This window comes from Dama dama, chromosome 16 (genome assembly GCF_033118175.1).
Source record: "Dama dama isolate Ldn47 chromosome 16, ASM3311817v1, whole genome shotgun sequence".
NCBI classification, from domain to species: Eukaryota; Metazoa; Chordata; class Mammalia; order Artiodactyla; family Cervidae; genus Dama; species Dama dama.
In genome coordinates, this window is record NC_083696.1 from 12,442,439 (window position 1) to 12,459,932 (window position 17,494).

General features: G+C 44.5%; 1 protein-coding gene across 1 annotated transcript; it reads left to right on the top strand.

Annotated features, from left to right (window-relative positions):
- Nucleotides 1–4,128: 4,128 nt before the first annotated feature.
- TXN (thioredoxin) lies at nt 4,129–16,206 on the top strand. The gene is made up of 5 exons (XM_061163444.1): nt 4,129–4,269; nt 8,431–8,535; nt 8,913–8,972; nt 15,406–15,471; nt 15,939–16,206. The coding sequence occupies exons 1-5, from the start codon at nt 4,246–4,248 to the stop codon at nt 15,999–16,001; spliced, it is 318 nt and encodes a 105-aa protein (XP_061019427.1). The 5' UTR covers nt 4,129–4,245; the 3' UTR covers nt 16,002–16,206.
- Nucleotides 16,207–17,494: the final 1,288 nt, after the last annotated feature.

The window sequence follows — 17,494 nt, forward strand, 5'->3', positions numbered from 1 at the left end:
TCTGAAAGGAGAAAGGAGAAGTGTTTGCTTGACCTCCTGGGCTCCTATGTACATGGAGCCCACACTTGAAAAGAGCAGTAGTCTCAGGTAAGACAAAAGAAACATCTGAGAAGAGGTTAACAGTATATTGGAGCTGCTGAATCCAGCTAGTTCCAGCAAGGTGCACAGTGAAAAGGGACACAGGGAGGGGGACAATTGCACCAGATTAAGGAATGTAAAGAGGGTAGGCTACTCACAGGGGTTATTATACCATTTGAAATTTACATGAAAATACTTAGCATTGAAAACGTGGGATGTAGTTATATGTTTGTTAGTTTTAAAAATATAAACAGTTAATAGTTGAAGTACCTAATCAGGAGTCTACTCCTGGGGTGTTTAAATCAGCATCTGAAAATCCCTAAGTAGGAACTGATGTTCTAGAGGGGATTCCTGCAAACTATTCAAATATCCGTATAGAGTGTGTAAATTAGCATAATGAATATTAGATATTTTTCACTGGTGACATGAAGGATATTTCAAGATCTGTAGATGGGCTGGCTTGAAAACTGTGTTGGCATTTCCTCTCCTTCATGAACAGAGTATAAGAATTGGTGCACGTGTGTTGTAACCAGATGACCTTGGATCTTGATTTTCTTCTCTGTAAAATGGGAAGAATTAAATCTATCTCCTAGGGCATGTTGAGAAGAATGATGTGATATACCCAGCTCCAGGTCTGGTACTGAATGACCGTTCCACACTTGTATTTGTTTCTTTTCCTTTAACCATCTTCTTTATCATTATATTTTGAACTCTCAATTTTAGATCACTTTTGTGTCCTTATCTCAACTCTCTTGCTAGACTCAGTCTTTACACATCACTAATTGCTGGCCTCTCTTTGGAGATCCCAGGGCAAGTTTGATATTATTGTACCTAATCACCTGGAATGCTGCTTTAAAATGCAGAGTCCAGAGATCTACCTCAGAAGATCGTGGTTCTATAAAATCTGTCCGGGTGTGATCCGGAAATCTGCAGGATCATCAAGTACCTTGAGCTGTACTGAATGATGCAGTCAAGGGCCACACTTAGGGAAACCTGTGATCTGAGAAAAGCTTGCTCAGAAGCCCCAGATCTGCATTTTCTTCAAATTCGAACTTAGACAAAGAAAGCAAACCTAGTTTTCCAGTCCCCCAGGAAAACTCAGACTGAGCTGACCCAGAAACCTGAAGCAAGCTACTCATTTCTGCTCTTCTTGACAATGAAGAAATACCATTTTAGCCTGTCCGAGGCACATTTCTCCTTTCTCTGGCAACCCCTCGAATTTTCCTCACTCCTACTAGTCGAAACAAATGGTCCAAGCAAGGCTGATGCCCTCCTCCCCCCTCCAACTAAAGTCAGATAAGGTCAGCCTCCAGGGCACTAACTAGAACGAGGGAGAGGAGTGTCCTTTCTTCTGGGATACTAAATCAGTAGGGACCTAAGCCCGGAGGGGCGAGTCTTACATTAGGTGGAGAACCCACGGAGAATTAAACAACTGTGGTGCTCTTGTGACATCTTTAGGCCCCTGGAGTGGAATGAGTTACTAATTCTTTTTACTTTGAACTGGAATTTCTCCTTACACCTGAGAGTTCTGACTAATACACAGAACCAACCCCCGCTCCCCCAAGTGAAGGCCTTCATGACACCCTTTCTGTCTTCTCACTCCTGCCTTTCTGCACAAACAGATCCTCCCTTACTGGACTGTCCCAACAATTCCCCAGCACCTCCCTCTCCCCACAGAATGTTACCACCTTGTCCCAACTGAAATACTGAGGACTTGAGTGTCCCATGAGCTTGTAAGCAGACCTTCCTCTTTGGGTAGAGACATGTCTAACCTATATTCTTTCACCCTCTGAGGGGAGAAAATCCTTTTCCTTTGAGATTCATGTTATAGAGCTTAGTCTTCATTACGAATTTCCTGACAACTTAATTCACTTAAGACTTTGACACCTGTTTTACAGTCTTGCCTGCCACCTCGGCCATCATTCCACAGGGATGTCACCATTCCATTAATAGCCTGTAATCATAGTTTATATAGAACTTACTCTGTACCAGTGGAGAAGGAAATGGCAACCCACTCCAGTATTCTCGCCTGGAAAATCCCATGGACAGAGGAGCCTGGTGGGCCACAGTCCATGGAGTCGCAGAGTTGGACATGACTTAGCAACTATACCACCACCACCACTGTGTACCAGGCATGGTTCTAAGCACTTTTCATGTATTTTAGCTCACTTGACCCTTCTAATAGCATGGGGGTATTATTGTATCCATTTTATAGATAAGGAAACTGAAGCAGAGACTGTTTAAACTTGTCTAGAGTTACCCAGCCACTAAATGGTAGAGTGGGGATGAGAACAGGGAATCTAATTGCAAAGTCCAGGCTTTTAATGCACATGCTAGACTCCCAGTTATCTGCTCCCTTGTAGCATCCCCCGTATCCCCATCTATATTGGTCCTGGACATTGGAAAGGTCCTTGAAGAGGTGTCAGGTGGGAGAGGTTTGGATAGTCAATGGATATCTGTACCTCTGTTTCCTACAGCTCAGTTATTTATTGTCATCTCCTAAGTAAATGTACCAACTAATAGGCCCCAAAGCTGAGATATATGTTGGGTTGAAGATACAGCAGCAGCAAAGCAGATTATGTAATGTGCTCTTGCTACTCCTTAAGGCCGCTTCTCTGCCCCACTGGCCCTTATTCTCTACAGCAAGTTTGCTGCATTCAGACCAGCCTATCCTCTCTCTGTTAGGGCTGTCCTTAGAATTTGTCCCTTGTCTATATCCTTACCCATGGCCCTGTGTAACTCAACCTTCTAGAAACTTTGCACAAGAGAATCAAAACCTCTGGTTTCCTTCCCTCCTCTCTGAAAGATCAGATAGAAGGATGCCAGGGGGCTGTTTCACCATCCCAGCCGATCACACCTAGACATAGCCGCGTCCAGAATGCTCCATCTGAAAAAATCATGCTCCGCTCTCCTGCTCCAACATCATTCCACTCCTGTCCAGTCTCCCCACTTCCATTCCCCTCTCCAGCTTAACAGCTTGCCCACTTCCAGCTGCCCTCCTGGCTTCACATGCTCACCTTCCACAATGCCCAATCCTGCCAACCCCAGCCTGCCACAGGCAACAGCCTACTTCTCTGTTCCAGGCTTTATCACTGGTAGTAAATACACACACGTGTATTATTATATTATTATAAACTCTTCAAGCGTGCCCACCCCCATGACACCAAGCAGGACTAATGACTGCTCCCATCTTGAATTAATTGTAACTGTTTTTTGAGTGCCTACCGTGTGTCAAGCACTCTCCTAATCACCTCTCAGGAATTTTGTTTAATCCTCAAAACACCACCGCCAGGGGTCAGGGACCATCCTGATTCTCATCTTACAGTAAGGAAATCGGAGGCACCGGGAGGGAGGTCAGCACCTGCTCAGGGTCACAAGTGTGTCACTGCCGCAGGACTTAACACCAGCATCAACTCCACCCGGCGGGAGCCCGCTCAGTTCACAATGGCACCAAACTGCTGCGTCATGATGGAGCAGCAGGTTACTGGGTGAAAGTGAAAGGACAGGAGGAAGGGACGAGGATTACCGTCGCGGTACATTCCGGAAAGGAGGCGGCGAGGGGAGTGGGGGGGCACACCAAGAGACACTTCCTGGTTACCGTTACTCAGCATTTTGTGGGGGTTCGCGGGGCTGTGGGGCGGTGGTACGGCGGGCCTTTCCGAGAAACCGTAAATGGCCTCGTCTCTGGGCGCGTCCGATTAAGGCCTGCCTGGCCTCTTCCGAGGTGACCCTCTAGATCAGGGTGTGGCCGCCGCGCCCCCGCCCGCCTTGCACAGTGCGCGCGCCCTTTAGATCACCTAATAGCCCTTCCGCCTTCCCACTCGCAGGTGGGATACAGGTGGGCGGCGCCGAAGGTTTCGAGCCCAGACGACGCCCAGGAGCTCCGCCCCGCGTCCGCCCCTCCCCTCCGGCCCCGCCCCTGCCGGCGGTCCCGCCCCCACCCGGCGGCTCCGGGAGGCGGGGCCTAGCCTGGACGCCGGCGCGGGCGCGGGAGGCCCGAGCGGGCGCGCCCCCGCCGCACGCACGCCGCGCGCGCCCGCCCGCCCCGCCCCCCCCGTTACTATAAAGGGAAAGCGGGCTGCGAGCTGGCCAAGCTCCGTCCGACGCCTTGGATCCGTTTCCATCGGTTGCGCCGTCAGGTCGTTCATCAGATCCCCAGCTGCCAAGATGGTGAAGCAGATTGAGAGCAAGGTACGCGTTCCGGGGCATGCCAGGGCGCGGCACGAAGCCGCGGGCAGCTGGGGTAGGCGGTGGGCCGAAGGTGGGCACTCCACCCCTCCGCATCCCTCGGGGAACAGGACGCGGCGGCTCGGCCTGGGACTGCGGGAAGCCCGGGCCTGGGCGCGCCTGGGGCCGTGGAACTTTCCCTGGAGGAAGGGAGGAGACGGACAGGTTTCCCTGGAGAGTAAGGTCCGGGTGACCCAGAGTGTCTGGAGGATGCACGCGCGCGCAGAGCGCCCGGGAGTCCTCCACTGCGCCCCCGCCACCCCTCTTGCCGGGAATCCGCGATTGGGTAGAGGATGGAGGGAGTCTGCCTTAGGCCCCCATCTTTACCCGGACACGGGCCTGGGCAAGGAGGTGGAGGGCTTCTTGAATAAAGCCCGGGCTTGCTGGCCGCCACTCCTTCCTCGTGGAGCCGCGTGATCCACCCACGCTTTTGGGTGCAGTGAGCTCCCTGGGGAGCGGGTCTAGGCCGGAGACACCCCCTCCCCGGCTGCCGGGCCGTAGAGGTGACGCGTGCTGCAGCCGCGTGAAAGGGGCGGTTCCGGGCTGGAGACACCCCCACCCCCAACCCCGACGAGTCCGGCGTTAGTAGCCCAGGTGGCGGCAAGGAAGTGAAGTCCGGGCCGCGCCCTCGGGACTCCTCCTCCGGCGACGCAGGGCGTGTTTCCGGCAGCGCTGGCTTTGGAGTGACTCAGTCCACAAGACTGGGCCCGGGGGCCTCCACTGCCCTACCCATCTGGGATTCTTTCTCAGTCTGTGGGGTTCGCTGGAGCCCGGAGTCCCCTGGGTGCGGCCGCGCCCGGCTGTGTGCTTGACCGCGGTTGTGTCCTTTTAGGAACGCCCAAGGCAAAAAGTGTTGGGTATATCGAGAGTTATTGCAAACTTAATACTCTCGTGCTCAGAGAATTCAGAACCTAAGAGTGTCCGGTGTACTGTGACCCCTCAAGAAATGGATGCTAATCCAGAGTCAGAAAAGTCCGTGGGAGAAAATTGATGTTGCTCAAACAGCGGGACGGAACCGTTTACCCTCCTATACTCCCCACCCCAGGAAAGCTGGGAAAGGCGAGTGGAGCGCCCGTACTTGGTTCAGATCTGGGGTTGGCTTTGAGGAATGGAGGTTTCAATGTTAATGGTTCCTTGTCTTTTTTTCCTTTTATGATCAAGAAACATAAAGATCATTGTAGGAAATCTGGGAAGAGAGATCTGTTTCCTAGAAGCAACCACAGATAATTGACATTTTTATTTCTGAGGTGTGTGTTTGTGGTCTCGTTTAGCCTGAACTCTTTCTGTGTAATTAGAAGATTTTGGAATCATTTCAATAACTGAAGACATTGCTGGATACTTTAGGCAGTTTTCCGTGCTTCAATGAATGTTTCTGTTACTGACGCTTTATACAGCGTTGAGGCTGTTTCCTCAGGTTAGGGTCAACATCGGTTGTGTGTTTAGTCGTGAAGTCGTGTCGACTCTTGTGACCCCATGGACTGTAGCTCGCTAGGCTTTTCTGTCCATGAGATTTCCTGGGCAAGAATACTGGAGTCGGTTGCCATTTGCTTCTCCAGGGGATCTTCCCAACCCAGGGATCAAACCCACATTTCCTGCATCTCCTGTGTTGGCAGGCGGGTTCTTAACCATGAGCCCCAGGAAAGCCTGAGGTCAGTATCTACTGTATTCAGCCTGTAACAGTATCTACTGTTATTAGGTGACTAATAACAGTCTAGGGGGGGAGTAGGGGGTGATCCTCTGTGGAGGCTGGCGACTTCATCAGTAGAATCTCTGAAAACCCATGAAAGGAGTGAAAAATCTTTGGTCTAGCTGAAGTGTCTCAGAATCCATACAACTATGAACCAAAAATTGATGGATGCCTGGAGCACAGTCTTTTCAAAATTCAGCCTTTTCCTCTTTTAGTTGTCGTATTTAGTTTTCTATTTAGTTGTGGCACTTTCCTCCCCTCATTAATGACAAGATGTAGAAGGGTGACAGGAAGTCTATTACTCAGAAAAAGCACTGATCTGGGGTTGTAATCAGTGGGTCTTCAAAGCTGTGATCCAGAGTCAAACAAAAGGTAAGCTGATTTGAATGTTTCTTGTAAATATTGAGTACACTTTCGATTTCCATCCTGATGGACTACAGTTGGTGCCATTTGGTCATCCAAGACAACTGAGGTTTTGGTAGTTCAGAGCCACTGGGGTCTATTTCAGATCCAAGTGGGATACCTAGACTGTAGAAGTGAGGTAGAAGAAATCAACAGTTTGTTTTAAGAATGGCCACTGCCATTTCTTGGACTCCTAATTTGAACACACGGGCACTTTAACTGAATGCTTTACAAACCACTCTTAGGCTTGTTGATTGCCTTTGGAATGGGTGTGTTTAGGAAAAGAGATGCTGGAAGCTACTCTTACTTATCTGCCCCAAATATGAATGCATTGTTTTGTTTTCAGAACCTTTGTGTCAGTGATGGGGACCTTTATCAATCCTCACTGGTAGTTTCTAGAAGCTAGAGATTATGGTTTGCTTCTTAGTAAGAGGATATTGACTCATTTTCAAACTGATGTCTGTTTTAGGCAAACTTAAGTGGCCAGAGAATAGAATTTGTCATGAAGTCTTACCTGGCTCTGTGACTCATGTTCAGTGAAGCCAAAATTTATTGCCGAAAGATATTCTAGATTGACAGTAACCTCCCCAGTATTTACTGAAAGCCAACCATGTTCACAAAACCATGCATTCATCTGAGCAGACACACTGTCATTCCTTATTTTCTTGTTTTACCTGGATCTTGCAGTAAAGAATGGCTGGTTTGACCTAAAAAAATCACAGGGAAGGCTTTGAAGGAAATTCATCTGGAAAATATAGGTGATGGTTTGGAAAAATAATTTCTATACTTTTTACCCTGTGTGCCCCTCCGCTAAACACCACTACTTTGTCATACCCAAAGGTGTGGTGTGTTTTATTTGCATGCAGGTTTGTACCTGCATAACTGCAAACAGAAATCATGATCTACCATCCCAGGGAAACACCATTTGTGAATTGTTTCCCTAAAACATGAGGTAGAAATTAGAAATCTAGAGTAATAACTTCAGAGAAATTCACTTAAAAAATTTTTTTAATGGTGTTTTATTTACTTTCCTTCTTTAGTGGACCAGATCTGACCTGATTCTTGGCTTTCAAAGCAAGGGGGTGGTGGTGGTGGTGGTTTTATTAAACCAATGTGACTGGCATCTTTTCCCTTGAAGGAAACTGAGACTTCAGATATAGATGTTTGTGTTTTGATTGCTCTTCATGGCCGTGGCTTTGGTCAGCACCAGCTGACTAATTGTGGTTAAAAATGAGTCCCTTGTTAACTAGAATGTTACGTTGCTAGGGTTACAGTATCAAGACCATTGGTAAATAATTCAGGGAGGTTGGTGGTAAGGAATTTCTTGATCATTTCTGATGGTGGAATTCTATTCAACAAGCATTGCTTATGAAAAATAACAAAATTCCCTTCATGAAGAACTAAAAACTTTTTTAGTTGGTCAACGATGAAAGCAGAAATTAATGATAAATCAAGAGTATGATATCAATTCTGGAAACTGCATTAAAAAGAGTATAAGGATATATGCTTAAAAGTCAACAGTAATTGAGTGTAAGGGTGTGGAGAAGTTACTTTCTTTTTCTTTTTTGGTTGAGCTTTTGAATGTTATAGGTAAAATTAGCTTAATCAAGAAGTTTTAGTTTTGAAAGCAACTTGTTTTAGTTGCAAAATTTTTTGCGTTTGTGACATTCAGTTGAAGAGTGACTCCTTGCATCAATCAATAAGCATTTAATGAATGTCTACTATATACCTAGATTTGATGTGGAAGTACTTTTAATATAAATGTGTTTATTTTCATTTACCTAGTTTGGATGTGGATTAACCAAATATTTTGATTTGTGAAGACATGAATATTGATACACTGTATACATCATATTTGTTTCATTCTCAGGAAGTAACACTATACACCACAGTAGGATTTCTTCAGTTTATTTGCTTGGTTTTCATTTTTTTTTTTAATTTGAAAACAGGACCTCCAAATTGTGCTTTGTGTCACATTTTATCAAGGCTTTTGGAAATAAATAATTTAACATCAGCTTTCCTCTTTCCCTTCTTAGTACGCTTTTCAGGAAGCCTTGAACAGTGCAGGAGAGAAACTCGTAGTAGTCGACTTCTCAGCCACATGGTGTGGGCCTTGCAAAATGATCAAGCCTTTCTTTCATGTAAGTATTAGCCAGCTTATGCTTTTGTAAGCTGTTTGTTTGGGGTTGGTGGTCCCAGCACTAGGAAAGAGGGTTTTGTTGTTGGATCTTTCATCTAAAGTCATAGCATAACAACTTAATTTAGAACGTAAGTTTTATCCATACAGCCCATGGAAGACAACTTTCAAGTTGAAACATGGGCCCTACTTGAAGTTCAGGAATCAAAATCAGTGTTCTAAATTAAATTTGATTCAGAGAAAGTGTCCTTTATGCTTACCTGTCCCTGAATATCTGGATCTTTAGTCCCTACTTTTAAGTTTCCATTTAAGAAGCTTAAGTGTGTTGACTGCCACTAGCCAGTGATAAATCTTTGTGTCTTTTTTTTTTTAATTCTCCAGTCTCTCTCTGAAAAGTATTCCAACGTGGTGTTCCTTGAAGTAGATGTGGATGACTGTCAGGTATGTGGCTAGAAATCTGGAATAATGCTGAACTTTTTGCCTTGCCCTTTTTCTCTGAATTGCACATTGCTTGTTCTCATAAATAAGAAAAACACTAGAACTACCACCCTAGCTAAAAAGTTACTTCAGAAGAACAGGTACTTGTGCTAATTTAATTCTAGCTGTCAGGAGCTATGTATATCACATCCTAAAACAAAATCACTGAGGCATTTATTACCTGACTTTACTAGTCTTCTTTCTAAAAGCCTTCATAGTCTACCTAACAAGCCAAGATGCTCAACAAATAGAAGTTGAAAAGACCAAACACCAGGGTACCTTGATAGAGAGCTGAGAAAAGAAATACACTTAACACTTTAGGTCAGGCAGACTGTTCTGTGTGCATTGTTGTTCGGTCGCTCAGCCGTGTCGGACTCACCACGAGCCCGTGGACGGCAGTGCTCCAGGCCTCCCTGGCCTTCACCACTGCTCAGAGCATAACAAGTATGAATTCATTTAATCCTTGGTCCAGTCATAGTGCCCATTTTACACATGGGAAAACAAACGGGTTGGCTGTAGAGTTACAGTAAGTAGCAGAGCTGGGATTGAAGGTGTGTGGGCAGGTTCCCCTGACCTCAGAGGGACAAGAGTGGGTTAGGTACAGAGCAGCAACAAGGGTGCTAGACCTGGGTTCAGTCCCGGCCCAGTGACCTCTGCTTTAGGCTCATCCTTGTCTCTGTTGAGCTTTGGTTCCGTTGTCCATGACCAGATCTTAATACCTGCCCTACAAGGTTGCTTACTCACTGAGCAAACATGGAAATTCTAAAGGTCCAGAAGGGTCTATAAAAAGGGGGATGTGGCAGTACTGCCTAAGCCAGTGGGCTCCAGCCTGTACCACACTGCTTATTCCCAGCACATTTCTCACCTCTTGCTGGACAAACTCCTGGGTGTAAACTTCACATCCTCTCCAGGAATTCTCCAGTTTCTGCCTTCTATGCCCAGACCGGGTTAGTTCCCTCCTCTGTGTTCCCCTGGTGTGTTCTGCCCTTCTTTTTCTTGGATTGATTGTTGTGGGACGGGAGGGTCATGTCCCTTGTTAGCTGTGTGGGCTTGGTAAAGCTGTGTTCTGTGCCTTGGGCTGAGCCTCTGTAAAAATCACAAAGTCGATGCAGCTTCGTAAGGCAGTTGTCAGTATCTTAGAAGACCTTTGGGTGTTCAGAGTCGTCCCTGGTACATGATACGCTCTTAGTGAGCTTAGCTGTTACTACACTGATCTTTGTGTCTGTCCTTCACTATGGTCTGTCAGTCTTTTTGAATCAGAGACCTTGTCTTAACTTTGTTTTCCCCTTAACACAGCACACCTGTCGGGCTATAGTAGGTACAAATTGAAATGAATTTATATGGTTTTCAAGTACAGTTATTCCGATGTGTCCTGGGTTTTTTAAGAGCAGACAGTATGTGTTTATGAAAAAATCTTGCTTCCTGTTTTAACCTAATTCTTTTTCTCTTAAGCTGGTCACTTTAGCCAGGTACAAATGGCACCTGGAAAGGGCTAGAGAAACTGGTTCTAATCCTATCAGACATCAAGTGAATACATTTTTATTTGAAAGTACTAACATATACTAGATGCTGCACTAAGCCCTCTACCTGTATTATGTCATTTCATCCAGATAGTGACCATGAGAAGTGTTTTTTATGAGCACCCCAGAAGGAAGAAAGGTCAGAGGCAGAGCCTGGGGATCTGGCCCCTGCAGTACTGTGCCAGGCCCAGGGCAGATGCCCTCTGCCTCAGTCCAGAACCTCTGGGAAGTAGGTGTGCGGAGCAGGCCAAGATGTCCGTATGACAGTCCCTCCTTTAGGCCTGGTAGGCATCCTCATCGTCACCATGAAAGTGTCTAGACCTTAAAATGACCCTCTCATAAGTTGACCTTTTGCTTTGAGCAACACGTAGTTGTGTTTTTTTTCACACTCTTAGTGACTGCTACTCTACCATTTAAATAGCCTTATCAATCTTCTGCAGCATTAAAAACTGAATTCCAGAGCTCTTAGGTTGTCCTATACACACAGTAACAGTCTGTCTGTTCCTACACACCTTGGTCAGTCAGCGGAATTAGCAAGGGAGGTAATGCAAACAAAAAGCAATTCATTGTCAGTCCACGAATTATTCCCCATGGAATTTACAGATTCCAGGAGTGGATCCTCTGCTTGCTTTGGAACACTGTAGATAAAACCATCTCCTTATTTTGGCTCTAAAAGAACGCAGATGAAGGATAATGGGGACATCATCATTTTGAACATTAGATTATATCGTAGATGGAATGTTTTAGGAATGAATTTTTGTTTTACATTTTTTATGCAGGTAATTGCTGTCCATGAACTCCAAACCCAGGGCACTTAACGTTTATAGTATTTGGGGGGCAAACAGCACCTAGTTTTAATAGAAGAATCTCTAAACACTTGAGGTGGAAGAGATTATCTTTCAGGTGTGATAAATTCAAATGGACAGTCAGAAGGCATGGACATGTAATGTGGTATACAGACAAAACAATTCTGTATGCATAGTGAAGTACGAATACTACTTTTGTAAATGATAGACTGATCTTATTTCCTTAAGAGCAGACTCTACTCCCAGCTCTACAGAGTATGATACTGGTAAGTTAAAAGAAAGTAACTTAGATTGCCGTGTGTCTCCATTTTGATTAGAATAGCCAGGAGTGAGTGAAAAAAAGGTGACAAGAGCAGGTTTAAAGGTATTTTGGTCCTCTGTGCTCAGTTACTTAGTAGTGTCCAACTCTTTGTGACCCCATGGACTGTAGACCACCAGGCTCCACTGTCTTGGGATTTTTCCAGGCAAGAATACTGGAGTAGGTTTTTATTTCCTTCTCCAGGGGATTTCCCTGACCAAAGGGTTGAACCCACCTCTCTTGTCTCCTGCATGGGGCAGACAGATTCTTTACCACTACACCATGTGGGACAAAAGGCTAAGCTAGAAACCACCAAAAAGAATTTTAATAAGGTAAAATGTGGCCTTATTACACTTGGTACATGTGTGCTCAGCCATGTCCAGCTCTTTTGTAACCCTGTGGACTGTATCCTGCCAGACTTCTCTGTCCATGGGGTTCTCTAGGCAAGAATACTAGAGGGGGTTGCCATTTTTCCTCCAGGGGATCTACCCACCCTAGGGATTGAACCTGCAACTCCTGCATTGGCAGGCAGATTCTTTACCATTGAACCACCTGGGAAGCCCTGTTATACTTAACTAGTAAAAACTAATAAAAAGCTGAGATTGGGTAAACCTATGGTGATGGAGAACAGATCAGGGGTGGGTTGGGGTGGGACAGGGTTTGACCATAAAGGATCCACTGAGGAGGTTTTAGGGGAATGAGGGAAGAGTTGTGTATCCTGATTATGCTGTGACTACATAAATTCCAGATTGTTGTGTTTTTTTTTTTTTAATGGCAGGAAGTTGGGGTGCCATTAGGGATTGGCTAGCTTTCTGTTTTTAAATGAGGGAACTGATCAACTCAGGATAAAGGATATTTTTAAAACCTCAACAGTAACTCCTTAAAGTGTAAATGTCTTTTCAAATCCCCACAGGAATGGGCAAATTAGTGCATAGAACAAATAATAGAAAACAAAAAAAAAGTGAAACATTCACAGAGGTAATAGAGATCAAATATTATTAGTTACAGACTGACTAACCTTTTGGGGCTTCTCTGGTGGCTCAGTGGTAAAGAATCTGCCTGCCAGTGCAGGAGATGCAACTTTGATTCCTGGGTTAGGAAGATCTCCTGGAAAAGAAATGGCAACCCACTCCAATATTCTTGCCTGGAGAAAGCCATGAACAGAGGGGCCTGGTGGGATACAGTCCATGGGGTTGCAAAGAGTCAGACACAACTTAGCAAGTAAACAACAACTAATCTTTACTGAGGTCATTAAAAATCCAGTAAAGCCCATGCTTTCAATGATTGGAGTAGGGAAGGGCTGATGGATCTGATTACATGAAAAGTCAAACTGGATGTCAAAAATCATGATACATACTGATAAATTGATACATTCGAATTAGTTTAACCATGTGTATCTAGGGGCTTTAAAATGAATATTCTCATTCCCTTAGCAGTGCTTACTTTCAGGGATGGGGATTGAAGAACAGTGTCATATCACTTTCATACCCAGTGAGAGAATTCTTTATGCTTTAACTAAAAATTTGTCATGTAAAGACTTAGACTGCAATTTTAAGACATAAAACGTATGAACATGATTAAAACACTTGGAAGTTTTCTCAAAAGCATTACTGTTTTCATGACTTAAAATAAGCCAAGTTAGGCAGTTGTACCAATGCAGGAGTGCCAGGCTCTGCCTGGGTGAGGTATAAAGCACCCAGTATCTCAGAATAGGAATGAGACTATCATTTCCATTGATTGGGACGCTGTATTTTCTGCTCGTAAAGCTTTGGGAGTCGCCTTCTCACCTGAAACTTGTGGTCATTGTCTTTGGATGTAGAATACCTTTTTCGGTAGGTTCCAGTCTTTCTTGATGGCTGTGTTAGCTGTGATTCTGATGTGCTCAGGAGAGGAGGTCCTTCTGCTCCATCTCCCTTACCTCCAAGTCCTGTCGTCTTGCTGCTCCTTCTCTCGTAGGGATGAAGGTCACTTGTACCACCTGTACGTCTCTCTGATTAGAAGTCCAGGAGAGGGTGGCTCATCATTTCGACCCCGTTGCCCTTCTAACACCCACCTCTTCTGAGGCTTCTGCCAACTGCTTGCATGAAAGATGATATCCACCTGGCGACTTAAAAGTAAGAGTGAGGGAACTGCAGTAAACAGCTGCTTTCACAATGCTGGGAGGAGCCAGCCAATGTTCCCAAATATTCAAGCAATTCAGAGTTTGTTTTGTTTTTTTTTAAAGCACTTACATAAACCAAGCAACCTATCTGGACCAGATTGATCCCACAGACAACCATTTTTTAATCTTTTAGCTAAATCAGTCCCCCTACCCTTCTAACTAGTCATCTTCGGGTCTCCTGGTTGTTTATGCATGCTAAGTCGCTCAGTCGTGCCCAACTCTCTGCAACCCTATGAGCTGTAGCCCACCAGGCTCCTCTGTCCATGGGATTCTCTAGGCAAGAATACTGGAGTGGGTTACCAGGTCCTCCTCCAGCAGACCTTCCGAATGCAGGGCACAAACCCACGTCTCTTGTGTCTGCCGCAGGGGCAGGTGGGTTCTTCACCACTAGCACCATCTGGGAAGCCTGGTCTCCTGATTACTCACCTCAAGGTCCCGAACCTTGACATGTGCAGCTCACTATCTTCCTGTCAACTCTCCACCCCATTTTTCATACTGAAGTACTGGAATTGGTACAATTAAAATGTTAGGATCTTCATTTTGGTTTTAAACAAATGTTCTTGCTAATTTCCTTATAACTCTTGCTTTCAGTAAGTATTTGGTGCCTGGAATGTACAAGGCATTCAGTACATTCCTAGCCATTTTATTGCAGCCATCACTGCCCTGTACTGCTTGGTGTGCAGTGTTTGAAGAAAAAGTAAAGGTTATCAGGAAAAGAGCAGCAGTTGTCTGCCACCCTTCCTGCCCAAACTAGCAACAGTGCACGTGCAATTTCATAAAGATGTAAAACCACACTTTTCTTCCAGTCTCAGAGGGAGAGATGAAGTTAGGCTGCTTCCGTTGCCTGGTGGCTCAATCTCGGGGCCGCTCCATTTTTTAATTCCCGTGTTCCTCATTGCCAAGTCCCTGACTAGAAGACACCACGGTGTTTGTACCAACCTTGCTTTCCTGTAAAATTCTTTGGTTTCTGTGATCTGCTTCTCAGGGTTCTTTCTGCCTCCTTGGTTGCTGTTCTTCACAGCTTTTGCTAACCACGCAGTTTCAGACGGCACGGTTCCTTCTGCATCTCTCTCCCTACCCTGAGTGCTGAGCTGATGTTTTCAATCCCTGATGGATCTGTTCACTTGAAACTCTCGTCCAAAACATTTTCATGGAATCTGCCCCCCCAAACCTGGTGTGAATAAGGTGTGGAGAGTGAGGGGTGGTAAAAGCAGAAAAGTCTGTGGAGCTGTCCTGTAGGTTACCATGACTTTTCTTCTTGAACAAGTCCTTTGTAAACAAGTTGGTCTCTCTCGCAAACTCTGAACTTTAGCCTATGATCATCATCTACGTACGTCACTTCAAGAAAACAGAATAATTCTGTTAAACGGTTTGAGTCACTGTATAGTAGCTGAGGCTAGTATCTCTCAAAGATGAGAGTGCATATTAAAATTTTAATTAAGACTATAACCGATTTGGCTTTTGTGCCACTGTATCATTGTTGAGGCATATAAACATTGGCAGAGCCCTGATGTTGAGTTCTGAGCATGGTAAGAGGAAAAATAATCACAGGTGTCAGCACTCAATACTCAGTCTTGTTTTCATCTTCTTCCTGTACCTCTCTTCCCCTCAGGATGTTGCTGCAGAGTGTGAAGTCAAATGCATGCCAACCTTCCAGTTTTTTAAAAAGGGACAGAAGGTAGGTACACCTGACCTTGAAAACCAGCTGGGTAACAGGCCAGCGTGGCATATAAAGAAACAAGCGACTTACCTTTCACACTGGGAAGCACATCCCATTTTTTCCTTTTAAGAATATTTAAATGTGTCATTCTTCATTAAGTACATAATGAGACATCTCATTGTTAATTAATCTCTGTTAAGTCACAGGGATTTGCTGATTAATCCCTGTGATTGGTACTTCATATTTATATCACAATGCATTTATCTTTGTTCAGAGGTATTTGTGTAGAAAAACTGAGCCTTGACTTTTGAGGGTGGGTTTTTTGTTGTTGTTGTTTTTAAACTTAACTGAGTATTATCCATGGGTATAAATTTTAAATAAGTATATACTTCCTGTCTTCCCCGGACCCATTCTGTTTTCATATCTGATACACAAAATAGGGATGCAATGCTACATCTAATGGCAATTCAATATTCTTTCAACAGGTGGGTGAATTTTCTGGAGCTAATAAGGAAAAACTTGAAGCCACCATTAATGAATTAATCTAATCATGTTTTCTGAAGACATGGCCAGCCATTGGCTGTTTAAACTTGTAATTTTTTTTATTTACACAAAGGAAAGATCAAGTATGAAGATTATATACCTTACTGCCATCTGATAAGTGACAATAAAATATTAACTCTACACTTTTTAAAACTGTCTCATGTCTTTACCTAGTTTTCAAAATAAATGAAAACTGGCCATTTGATGGAATTTAATGTCCTAGTTATTTTCATATGTTCTTGATTCTTTTTTGGTGACCTTGTAGGCCACTGTTTTAAGGTTTTTGGTGTTTTTTGTTTTTTTTTTTTTTTTTTTCGTAATTCTAGAAAAATCTTATTGGGGGCAATGCAGATAACAGTAGTATGTTAAAAAAAATTTTTTTTTAAACTTACGCACAGAGAAAGTATTTTATATCCTGTGTTCTCTGAATGATCCTTATGACCAAAATTGATGTCTGCCCAGGAAGGAATTTCCTGTCTCAGGTTACAATGAGTTGCCAACTTTGGTAACAGAGTCCTATTACCAGTTAGGAATTTCTCATAGGTGGTTCACAAGGGAGCTCCTTGTGAGTAAACTTTACAGTGGGAATTTTGATTCTAAGTAAGAAACTGGTTTTATAGGCCAGATAGAAGTTCCAACCTAAGTGGCAAAGAGTGTAGAAGTTACTGTTTATTTCATTCAAAGAACACTTGTTTCTTTGTTCTAGACACAGCAAAGGGCCGAGAATGCTTGCAGAAACAGTTTTCAAATTTGTGCAGTAAAAAGTAATCATAGAATTAAATCATATGCCTCTTACCATCCTTATAATTTAATCTTTGCAACAATCCTATGAAGTAGGCAGTATAATCCCCATTTCCCGGTGAGGAAACCAGCAAAGAGATAGAACAGGAGCACCACACTCGTCCGTGGATGATCAGAGACTGAAACCAAACAAGTCTAGGGTACAAATGCTCAACTATCACCCTGCCACTCTGTACATTCTGGAAGGCAAACTAATGACCAGTTTGTACTATGTGTGCGTGCTAAGTCACTTCAGTTGTGTCTCTTTGCGTCCCTGTGGACTGAAACCTGCCAGGCTCCTCTGTCCATGGAATTCTGCAGACAAGAATACTGGAATGGGTTGCCATGTCCTCCAGGGGATCTTCCTGACCCCGGGATCAAACCTGCGTCTCCTGCATTGGCAGGTGGGTTCTTGATCACTAGCACCACCTGGGAAACCTCATACTATAAGGTCAAAACAAATGGGCACAGATGGTGGGGAGGTGAGAGACAAAAGTGACTCAACATTTAGGAAAGACAATCCAAGGACTCCTACAAGCAGGATTCCAGGGTAAAGTACCAGGTGTTTGAGTTGAACAAATGGGTGGTTGGGGTGCCAGGTAATGAGTAAGGTGGGGATTGGAGGAGGCAGGACAGGTTCTCTTGGGACATGTTAAGACATGCTTTTGTGGTGTACATTTAAGATGAATGATTTCATGCAGACTGCTAGGTACTAGTC

Bases quoted from the DNA above. Each gene is read 5' to 3' on its own strand.
- TXN (XM_061163444.1), top strand. From the start codon at position 4,246: ATGGTGAAGCAGATTGAGAGCAAG. The intron at 8,973-15,405 runs GTATGTGGCTAG...TCTTCCCCTCAG, and splicing joins TAGATGTGGATGACTGTCAG to GATGTTGCTGCAGAGTGTGA. The intron at 15,472-15,938 runs GTAGGTACACCT...TTCTTTCAACAG, and splicing joins TTTTTAAAAAGGGACAGAAG to GTGGGTGAATTTTCTGGAGC.